An 11,918-nucleotide genomic window follows, 5' to 3' on the forward strand; every position below is an offset into this window, starting at 1 on the left:
CTAGTGAGACTCTGTGGGCATAAAGATCCAACCACACAGATCTGATTAGAGGAACGGGTCTTACATATGTAAAATTAGGGACTTAAATGAGCAGAATGAAGAACTAGTTGGGAGTTTTACAAATACATCCTGGACAAAAGAAATGTCAAAGGCGGTGCAGGGCTTCTGGTAAAGAGGAGATCATGCAAATAACAGAGGAGGACTTGAAGAAGGCTAAAATGCTCAATAGATATATTGCTGTCTTTGTTACAGAAGATGAAGAAAATTGGAGGCTCGGGAAGATGTATGATAGTTGGAATCTAGAAATATCAGGAATCAGAATTAAGAAGGGTCAGGACAAAATACTTAGTTTCTGTCAAAACTGACAGGCCCCACTTGTGAATTTGCTTCACAAGGGCAGCCAGATCACTCCTTTTAAACACAGTAGTTTTAAAGTGTCAAGTTAAGACACAATTGAAACCAGATCCACTCAGGAACCTTTCCAGTTTGCTTCAGACAGGGCTCGGTGAATAGCTTGTTGAAGTTGTCCCATATAGGACTCCTGCTACTGTTCAGAATATTATTAATCTCTTAATATGGCCTAAATTTGTGTTTGTTCTTTGAATTAGTCACCCAGCTCTTTTGAAGGCATGGAAATGTGATGCCCTTTGAAATCTCTGCAGGAACTTCCTGTCCGGTGCTGTGGTTGGTTTCAGAATCACAGGGCAGCTTTTGCTTTTTTTTTAAATCTGTATATTTGTACCAGCCACATGCATTTCCTGGAAAGAATGCTCCCAGGCTCCTGATATGTGGTTCCTCCTGTAGATTGACCCTGTTCTTTCCTAACACATGACCTGAGCAAAATCTGTTTTCAAAGGCATTTATTTTCTTTTAAAACGTGCATCCTTCAATGACAGTAGCTGCTTTTTAGCGCCATCTGCTGGAATTGTCTCTAATCTCACTAGATACTCATATCTTCACTGCTGTCTGAAACCAGGTCTAACAGTATACCAGATTAAAGGGAGTAGCATGGTGGGTGTTCCCAGTTTGGAGAAATTTCTGGTAGGAGCAGTTACTGTGTTGGGTCACTTAGCTATGCTAAGTATTGTCTGATGAATACAAGGCTCAAAATACAATTTTTACAGGAAGTTTAAGAAATTTTCTCACTCCGCTTCAATTTTCTCCATGAAATTAATTTCCAGGTTCTTCATGTATGTATGGACTACATCAATACAGGAACTTGCGAGATCCCAACCTACTAGGCTTTGCCTCAAGACCCCAGAGAAGGTTGTAACATCCCCCTTTCTGAATTAGGTTTTTCCCTTCTTTCCTAACTAGCCACTGTTGGTGTGTCACAGCTAAGGCAGAAAAAAATATGAACATCTAATGTGACCTTCTGAACTGAGACTGTAGTGTATTTCAGTGAAGAAACAATAAACAATGATATGCAAAATCACAAGAGAGGATCTGCTGTGCAAAACCACTTTAAAACTGCTCATGTCTTCGTAGGCGTTTAACCATAATTACACGATTACGCGCTGCTAATTTTCTTTGTCATAAGCACAAGTTTTGTACATGGGAGTATTGTATAATGTTCGTTTCAGCAACAGGACCTGGAAAGAGGCATGAGTAGAGCTGGGATATCTTCGGTGGGTTGTTGAGCACAAGGTCATGTGTTGCAAAGGGCTGCTCTGCGAACCTGCGACCATCATCATGTGTTCGACTCAATCATTAAGTGTCCATCCAACTACAGGAGATGGAATTTGTGGTCAAATATCTTTTGCTACCCCATATTGTAGGGATCTGTGGGACTAGAACATGGGCTTGTAGTACCTGGGACAGCTGATGGTTCCACATCGCCACTAGGAAGTCATGCAAAGCTAAATCCAAAGATCACTGGGAGACTCGCACCATAGGAAGTACCACCCAAAAGATCCAGAGTGCCAGCACCCAGCAGCCTTGTAATTAGACCCTCGTCAATATTTAACCCTGGAGGGTGGACGTAAGGAGGTGTTGTGTGTCCAAGGCCAGCAGTACTAGTGGCAAGAGTCCAGGGTTCCCTTTCCTAGCAGTTACAGGCTCAGGTGGGGGGCAGGGGAACAGGAACCCAGGCCAACCCTGCTCTACAGGGGTTCCAACCCACGACCTTTCAAAGCAATAGTCCATAAACGTGACTTAGGGACTGGCACCCTTACTCCAGTTCCCTGGGTCACTTCCTATCCCTCAGCTTCTGTTCCTCCATCAGCACCATGGGTCTGCCTTGGGATCCTGCTTGACATCCTCGCAGGTCCATCTCTGGAGCACCATCCACTTCTGGCAGCCACTCATCCCCTTGGCTCCCTGCAGTTGAAGGGTCTGCAGCAGCTTGGCTGTAAGACCAGGTCCTGGCTGCTTGGAGCCCTGACAGCTTCTCTGCAGGATGCTCCTGCACCCAGCAGCTCTCCAGCTCAATCCACGGAGATTCAGCTGAGCTGTTCCTTTTTGAATGCTCCCTTCACTGGTAGTATGCCCAGCAGAGGTGAGGGGGCCTGGGTTCCTGTGTCCATGGCAGCTCCTTAACCCTCGTGTCATCAGTGCAGGGTTGATACACCCCGTCAGAGTGGACCAGGAAGTTTGGGCAATCACACAGACATCTGGCCTGTGGCGATTCTAGCATTGGCCTCGCCTTGCCTGCTGATGGCCAGTCTCTGACCCCAACCTGACTCTTGCCTATCAATCCTGGCTCTAGTGATTGCTCTGATCCCGGCTTGCTGATTATGGCCTTGTGGCTGTCCTTAACTTTGGAACCCCAACCCAGCTGTGACTGCTAAACCAGACTGCCTATTCCCTGGTCCCTTAGACAATTGCCTACATTTGGAAAGCCTTTTCCTATGCAGGGTCATTAGTGTCCTTCTCCCCTCCCTGTAATGTTTCTGTGATAGACTTTGAGGTAGATTCTACATTGTAATATGTTGGTGTGTATGTTTTAAAAAAATCTCCTTGTTACACTGGATTTTTGTTTACTCCTTATGTTTGTAACCATTTTATTTGTGATTAACAACTTTGGACACACTGCTGCAACTGTTCTAGTTTTTTCAGGTGTGGGGAAATCTATCATATTATCTAGCTTTTTTGGGGGGGAAATTGTAGCCAAGGCACTGAACTAGAACTTACGGATTTGGGTTGTCCTCCAAGCTTTGCCACAAACTTCCTGTGTAAGCTAGGACAAGCTCACTAATCCCTCTGTGCCTTCTCTGCCTAGCAGAAAGAGAGATAATAAGGATTCCCTACCTTGCAGAGCTGTTGGGAGGATAAATTCATGAATGCATGTGAAGTGCTCAGATACTACAGTGATGAGCATCATAGAAAACCCTATTGTTTTTTCTCAAAGGTAATTATAAAAGATTCTTCCCCTTTGCCCACAGGGTAGGATAGAGCCTACCCTTGCCCATAGGGCATAATAGATCACAGAGTTGGAGATGGCTTGTTTTTATTTTCATGATTGCTTTCCCTACCAAATGGAGAAGGTGACTTGAGGCCATTGTACCTCAGTGGTGGGTAGGTGTATGCTACCTAGTGAGGTATGGTGACTTAATGGTGCTGTGATTTGAGATCAGCATTTTCCAAACCTACTCACACATAAAGAGCAGAGATTCAAGGATGGAGGAATCTGTTAGTTACTATTGCTGCTGTCGGAGAATAAAAATGACAGGCAGAATTTCCTTTACAAAGCAGAATAAAATAGATATTGACTGGTTTTCCTTTTTATAGTGGCAAGCAGTTATCTTTTGGGCTGAAAATTATTCAGTGAATAATCATGATCAAAGACCTGTTGTGGCTCACTTTTTCTATCCATATGGGAAATAGCGGTGTGTGTGTGTTAAACTATAGACTCAAATGCTAATCAATATTTCTGTAACACAAACGTTGTTCTGATTAGAATGCTCACTGCCTGGGCACTTCTGTGTAGCCTGCTCTCTTTGAAACCCTGCCTTTTTTCTGACTTCACTTCCTGAATCTGCTGACAACGCTCACTGCCAAGCAAAATACATGTCCACAATGCTGTTGTTTGAAAAATATTCCCTTGCGAGTACAGCTGGGGCAACAAAAAGTTTCTCTCTAAACCTCAGAGAACTGACTGTCTCTTATATGAGCAAGAAATAGTATGCATTAGACAATATGTAATCTCAACATTTAAGCAAATATTGAATTGCTGCATTTTTCCTTCAAGTCTTCCCTTATACTTGTGCCTAGGGATCACTGAGAGACCTAAAAAGCGTTATTAGATTAAAATTCAGCAGAAGTGAATCAATGTAGTGACAGACTGGCAGTATTAGAGACTCTTCTCAAAACGGACACTCCCTCTGCATACCCTGGAAGCTTGCCCTACCTGTAGTGGCCTGGTGTCTCAAAACTGACCTCAAGACACCAGCGGGAAACTGTAATACACTGTCCATCCCCTATTCTTCCCTTGGTCCCCTGTGAGACTGCCTACTAGGACGGCAGGTAGGCCCAGGATTTGTGGAAATCAGTGGATATCAATGGAAACTAGGAGTCTAAATACCTTTGAGGATCTTGGCCTCTTGTGCCAATTGTGATAATGGATTTTGTGATGTGCACACCTGTGTGTTGCAAACTGGACTGAGACAAGCAACTCATTTCACAGGAGCTAGTGAACAACTATCCAACCCTGGATATATTCCTGGTTTTGCTACTACTAATCAAGCTTTTTCCTGTTATCAAATATAATTTATGAGAGAGAAAACACACCATAACTGTAATGTTAAGTGTGTGTATTATGATGAATGGGTGGGGCAGTATGTCATGCAGCTGTGTCTAATTAAAATAGAATTTTGGAAATATTTGTTCAGGGGGGGGAAAAACCCTTACATGGTTAAGTAAAAGCCTCGTTAGTAGGATCTCTTCCATAGCACAACACTGTCAAGAGTTAAACCTATACCTTTGCAGGTAATTAATCTTACCCTGCTTATTTTGCTAGTTGGCACTTGTTAAGTCCCTGCAAAGTCACACCCAGCAATGCTGTGTATTATCCTTCTTTCTATTCCTACATATGGTCAAAATCAACTTACCTTCCGGGATGCTGACATCAGCAAAATGTACTCTTGGCAAACTACAGTATCCTCCCAGTAACCCTTTGTTTGGTAAGTGTTTGTTACAATTTTATGCCTCTGGTAGCTTGAGTTTCTATTTGCTACTAATAACTCCAGCTACCAACACATGTATAATGAGGGAAACATTTACTATAGTAGTATAATTTACAACAATCCATCATGCATATGATTTGATACCCAAGGATCTATAACATGGGCAAAGGATCCCCTTTCAAAGGAAATATATATGTATGCTATACAGGGAAACCTATCTTGAGCTCAAGGAGTAGCAAAAAGTTTGTGTGTGTGTGTGTCAGTTTCACTACCACTTAATACCAGTATGTATTATGTAGTTTTATTCTGAGATGATGTTAAGCAAGACTGTCACCTTATTTCGTGTTGTACTCACTTATTTGTATTTTAACTCATTAAAGACAAAACTTTCAGGCAGACTACTATTAAAATATTAATCATTTATCAGAACTATAATGTCTGTAATTAGTGAATTAAACTTTCTGCCTATCTTTTCATAGCATCTGTTATCTCTTAGATATATGGTTTTAAAATCACTCTAAATACATTTATATTAACCAGACCATTTAATTGGATACAGAGCTAGTAAGCTGAAAATCCTGAAATCCATAAATTATATTATTTACCACAAAGACTTAAGCAGTAGCTGAGAAAAGTCACTTATGTTCTCATTCTATTATCAAAAGTATTCTCATACTTTCATTTTTTAAATGTAAATTGAAAATGACAGGTAAATTGTCAATTTCTTTTTTTGTCCTTTCTGAATGTTTTGCTTTTTATTTACATCCTAATTTTCAATTTATAGCTACCTCTGTTCCCCCATTATGTTAAATTTCCCTAACTTTCATATTGGTCAATACATTTTAGTCAGCAAAAATGTCTAAAAGGGAAAGGAATTCAAGATATGAAAAGGTTATAGAATGATTTTATTGTGACAACATAAATATTAACGAACAAAGACCACCTCTTATCTAGGAATAATTAGACAGTAATGAAGGCACCCATATGAAGGATACATTTTTTGTGAAGTCGCCTACCTTAAAGATATTGTTGGGGATATTATTTTAATAAGTATTTAATATTAAATAGACAGTTACAGTTCAAACTATTCTAGCACAGGGGAATTTGATACAATGGCAAACTCCTCCAAACTGCTTAATTTTTAAAAGTTATTGTCTACATTGCGCTATTGGATTATGGTAGGCAATCCAATCCAAATTAAATCCATAACACTTAAAATGCATAAACTACTTCTGTTTATGTTACAGGGTGTGGTTTTATCTTTCCACTTCTGACACATTCTCCAGGACATCTTTTTGGTACAGTGTCAGTTTAACACTCTCTACCATTTAGAGTTCAGTGTATGTGATAGAGTCCTGATTAGATCCTGGCAAAAGTGGGGGAGGAAATGCATTTTTAATACTTTTATATATAATAGAAGCTTTCTGGACTTTTTTCAAAAACAAACATAAAAAAATTATATACTTTATTACAAATGGTAAATTCAGAGTGCTCAAAAAACCCTCATTTACAAACATTACTGGACAGAACACAAACATAAAAATAATTTACAAAGTCATGAAGTAGTTTATTGACATTAATCAGCTTTCATAAAATAAAAAAAGTACATACACAATTTACTTGAAGGCAGGCAGTATAGTTCAGTTTTTATCAGCCTCCCACAAACCTCCCTCCCAGTTGTGTTTTCTTTAAGAGTATTACAGAAAGCAACCTACAGTCTCTATTGCAGTTTAACCTTTAATACTGAATGATCATCGAATGTTAGGTCCATGCAGGTCTTGGTCAATATTAAACAAAGATCTGATGTATCATCTGAGCAGGAACAGCACTTCTCAGAGTGGTGCTGCTTTGCCAATAGCTCAATTGAATGCTCGCCAGTCTTTCCACACATGTGCTTTGTGGGGTGCAAGCAGGACTCAATGCCTCTCAGCCTTTACCATTAGCTTTATGTATCTGCCACTTGTTATGGGTTTGTTTTTTCTGTTGCTCTACCGCAACATCATAGTTCTTTTTTTCCAAGTCAGTCTCTTCAAAATGTTTGCAACTGTTGTGTTAGCATTAGCTGGCATCCACTGTTGACATGGTTCATGACCTTCTGCTTAAGCTGTGCAACCTGTTCTCTGAGCATGTTGGCAGTGGATGCCAGTTCTGAGTTCTGGGCTTTTAAAGTTTTCACTTTTTCTTCCAATCTGGCAATCCTTTCCAACTTCCTTTTCCGGCATTTGGAGGCTGCAATTCTGTTTCTCATGCGCTTCCTCTCAGCCTTGATCCTCTCCTGTGACTCCATATCAATGGGGGACAGTGGAGGAGTCTCCCCTGGCATTTCAGGTACAGTCTGGGGCTCCTCTTTCAAAGCTTGCAGCCTGGGATGCTGCACTGGCATCGGAGGATTAATATGATGCTGAGGTGGATAGCCCATGTTGTTTGCATTGTAGTTAGGTGCTGTGCTGAGTGCACTTGGGTTAAAGTTGCTGAGATTGGCATACACTGGAGGCTCGCTGTGCAAAGTGGTGTTGAAACCATTGTTGCCAGCCATAGAAGAAACAGGTGTCATACCACTGTTAACGGGCTGGGCAGCGGATGTAACACTGGGCATCGTATTCTGGTTGTGTAGCTCTGCCAGTGCCCTCACAAAGCCTTCAGCAAACCCTTCTTGCTCATCAGTAACATTTTTGGGACAGAGGAACTGTGTTGGGGTGGGAGTGGTGGTGATCAAGCCATTGCTGGACTGGATGATGAGCCTTTCCAGTTCAGGAGATGCCAGCTTGAGGAGACCAACATCTGGAGAGGTAAGAATATCAGCATTCTTGTTCCTCAGGTGGGGCTTGAGGTTGCTTGAAGGATCAGCCAGATTTAGAGTCATATTCTGCTTCAGGACTTTAGGATTATTATATCCATAACCACCACTTTCTGGCTGTACAAAGGTAGCATTTAGGGCATCATCATAGAATGTAGGTTCCATCTTTGCAGTCATAGAACACAGTCCACAAAACTGGCTTTAAAGCAATAACAATTAAGCAGCGCCCAACGCGTTTGTTTTTTTAAGTCCCGCTCAAAGAAAGTTCACCTTCACTTTAAACTACTACCAGGGTAACTCTTTCAACAATGAAAAAGCCCTTTAAAACAATCAGTAAGGATGAACTAAAGTCTTACTTTTTTTTTGGCCACCGTACAAGTGGCTTGAGTGTCTTTCCCCCGTTTCTTCAGCGCATCAGGGCTGAACTTTTTCAAACCACAAAAAGAGTCAGTCTGAGAATTGGGTCGCAGAAGTCCTGGGGTCGGGTTCTGGGATCTCGCTCCCGCCTGAGACTCGGGAACGGAGGAGAAATCCAGTCTCTTGCTTTACAGTTTCACGCCGGAGTAAGTGTCCGATGGGCAGCTTCGCCGCCTTCTCGCTCGCTGGGAGGGTCAGAAATCCGGTCACTTTTCTGTCCCCTTCTCCTGCTGCGGGGCTATCTGGGGAGCGCGCTGCAGCGCCCGGCCACTTGTCTGAGCGCTTGCCCGCCGCCTCCTCCTCCGGCTGGCAGCGCCGGACGCCGCGGCGCAGAAGTTGTCCCAAGTACTTTCCCCTCCGCTCTCTGTCCGCGGCAGGCGCCGTCTGGGCTCCCGGGTGCGGAGCAGTGCCCGGGTCTCCGCCGGGGTCCGAGCTGGCCTGGTCGCTGCAGCAATGCGAGACGCCTGGCCGCTCTCTGTGCCTTGCCCGCCTCTCGGGAGCTGCTGCCGGAGCGGGCCCGCCGCTGCTGCCTGGAGCCTGCTGCACACTCTGAGCCCTTTCCCGGCGTGCAGCCCAACACTTATCAGCGAGCAGTAACCCACCAAAAATAGCCCATGATGTCACCCCGCGGCCTTCCCATTGGCTGCGGCAGCCTCTCAGGGGGGTGGCGGGCCGCTGGCCCGGCCTGTTGCAAATGAGCCGGTCTCCATGGTCACCCCACCCCTAGAAGCTTCTCAGCATCTCGCAGGGCACTGTGGGATGAGGTAATGCTTGTTCTCAGCGCAGGGCATTGTGGGCTGACGTATTGTTTTTGAATATCTGGTTACCCGCTGAAGCGCTCTGGTGGGGTTGGAGGATCTGGGCTGGAAGGGGGAGCCTCCTTAATAGGCAGGCACCAAGTGGTGGACGGAAGGGGGGGCGGCAGGCCCACAGAGGGAGACGCTGCCTTGGACACTGGGTGGCTAATGGGGTTTTAGTCAGTCCTGCGGCTTGAGCCTTCACGGTTAAATCTGATAGCGGGGGCTTTGGTTAATCCGGGGCTGCTTGCTCGGACTCTCTTTAGGCCGCTTTCTGAGCTCCCCCCTTCTGGGATGGTACGGTCCTTAAGGTGGCACTATCGTCAGTGCGTGCAGCAGACGGAAGGCAGACGACAGCTACGGGGAAGGGCGGGGGAGGAACCTGAGCCGCACGTGATTCCTCCCCCGCCGGGCGGGCGGGCTACTGGGGGGAGCCAGGGAGCGCGGCGCTTGCGCACGTGCTGCGTGACCCCTGCGCGCTCAGGGGCTGGGCGCAGCGCTCCGTGGCCGGGGTGGCAGGGAAGCTGCCGCTGTCCCGGCCGCTCTCGGGGAGGGGAAGCGACCCCCGGCTTGGGGGCTTAGCGGGAAGGCAGCAGCCGAAGCTCCCGCCAGCGCGTGGGTTTCCCCGCGGGCCCGGTTCGGGGCGATGCTCGCCGGTCTCACGCCTCTGACTTTCTCCCGCGTTCAAATCCTGGCCGCTCCCGCCTGGGACCTGCGGAGCCTGGCCGGGGCTGAATCCACGTGATTCCCTCTCCCTGTGCAAGCGAGAGACGTGCCTCGCTGGCAGGCGGGAGCCCCCGGTGCGTGCGGGGGACGTGCCAGTGCTTCTCCCCACCTTCCTGCCCCCGCTGTCCGCTGGGCCCTGCCCTCTGCAAGGTGCGCCCTTGTCTGGCCTCCCTGGTGCACCGGCTTTCCGAGAAACAGGAGAAAGCGTCGCGTTCACACTGAGCCTTCCCCGCCCCAAACATCTGCCGCTCTATGCAGGTGCTGACATTGCCATTAAAACATTATATCCGCTCTGCCAATCTCACCAGTTTGTGGGAAGGGTTCATTTGTTAATATGTATAAAGCTCTTTGGAAATAAAAGTGCGAAGTATTATAGAGGCGTCACTTCATCACTGGCATGCCACCACCTCCGAGGTGGAACGGAACAGCTGCTTAACAACACACAGCGCCCTAGTCTAGGACAGGAAGTGAAGAAGACTAGTATATCATATTGTGCGTAACAGATCCATATTGCTTAGGTGCCTAACAAGTAAAACAGTTATAAAAGTTACCTAGCCAAATTATCTGTTGGTGTAAATTGCGATAGCTCTATGGAACTTTGCTAATTTACTCCACAAGAGAATTTGGACTACCAGGTTGAATCACCTCTTATTATATGTAAAACTACAAGTTATTAATGGATTTGAACAAGTACTAAGTGAAGCATTCCAGTAATATTTTTTGTTCTAGACATAAAAACTCCTTCCATTTCCAAATGGGATTTAAAAGAAAAAATACAAATCCGAAGCAGATGTAAACGTCATATCCCACCATTTTTCTAAATGATCTCCCAGTTTCTTTTTTCAGTTTGAAAATTCTTTTTTCTAGCACCCTCCACCTGAATTTGAGCAGTATATTAACTTGCAAAAGAGCCAGCACTGTTGTTTTTGGAAAGTAACTGGTATACAAATAACATGTGCAGTCTTTGTAGCATCTGGAGTAATAGTTTATAGTGTGAAATTCTAAATCACTCCTGAACATATTGCCTACTATGTGAAGATTCTCTACGTATTACCACAGTACATGTAACCAAGATATGCCTATGTTCCAGAAAATTTAAATTCTGTGTAGCACATAACTAGAACTCCAACTATTAATTAGTTCAAAAAATCAGTAATATCATTGCATATAAATTAGTCTCTAAATCCATGATCAGCCTTTTCAATGCTAGATACATTCATTTTAAACTTATTTTTAGCCTTTCCCTGCCTCATCAAAACTATACACAAGATGTTACAAATAAAATTGTATTCTATAAAGATACATTTCAGTTTCTCATTTATCTGTTCAACAATGGGAAATTTTAATTTTACTTATTTTAATTTTACTTACTACCATCTCTTGTGCCATCTTTATATTCTATAGTGTCAATGTGCAATTATCAAGTTCTTTAAAGGTTTGTCTACTGTGGGAAATTATTCTGGAAAAAGGGAGAGTGAATTTAAAGTGCTGTAGCTGTTCTGAAGTCATACCCCTTGTGGACACTCTTATTCCAGAATAAGAACGCCTTTTCTGGGTTAGTTTAATCCATTATTAAACTAAACCAGAGAGAGGACCAGATCCGTAAAGATTTTTAGTTGCCTAATTCCCATTGAAATTAATGGGAGTTAGGCATCTAAATACTTCTAAGCATTTGGACTAAAGGCACTTCTACTCTGGAATAAGAGTGTCTACATGGGGAGCTATTGCACAATAGCTATTCCAGTCAATTTCCTCATGTAGATAAGCTCTAAATCTTAATACAGTAGTGTTAAATACAATTGCAACAATCTTTAATTTGTCCAGGAGCACTATTTTTATCTACCTAACTCTATCTTTGCTGCTAACATTACAAAGCCAAGTTAAGATGTAATGCAAGAATATGGTTAGTGTACTGTTCAGGACTCTATTTAGACAACTTTATCTGTATGAACTGAAAAACAGGTTACTGCTCCATTGGGGTCTGATCCAACTGCCCTGTTATCAATATGAGTTTTCCATTGACTTCAGTGAGTGTTAGTATGGGTTGCTAGTATACTG

The 11,918-nt window shown here is 43.9% G+C and overlaps 1 protein-coding gene across 1 annotated transcript; it reads right to left on the reverse strand.

The window, feature by feature from the left end:
- Positions 1-6,010: 6,010 nt before the first annotated feature.
- On the reverse strand, positions 6,011-9,174 carry JUN (Jun proto-oncogene, AP-1 transcription factor subunit). The gene has a single exon (XM_005284797.4). It carries the CDS (start codon positions 8,095-8,097, stop codon positions 7,153-7,155), a length of 945 nt encoding a protein of 314 aa, XP_005284854.1. The 5' UTR covers positions 8,098-9,174; the 3' UTR covers positions 6,011-7,152.
- Between the last annotated feature and the right edge of the window lie 2,744 nt (positions 9,175-11,918).

Source organism: Chrysemys picta, chromosome 8 (assembly GCF_011386835.1).
Source record: "Chrysemys picta bellii isolate R12L10 chromosome 8, ASM1138683v2, whole genome shotgun sequence".
NCBI classification, from domain to species: Eukaryota; Metazoa; Chordata; order Testudines; family Emydidae; genus Chrysemys; species Chrysemys picta.

Coding starts and splice junctions, on each gene's coding strand:
- JUN (XM_005284797.4), bottom strand. CDS start 8,097: ATGACTGCAAAGATGGAACCTACATTCTATGATGATGCCCTAAATGCT.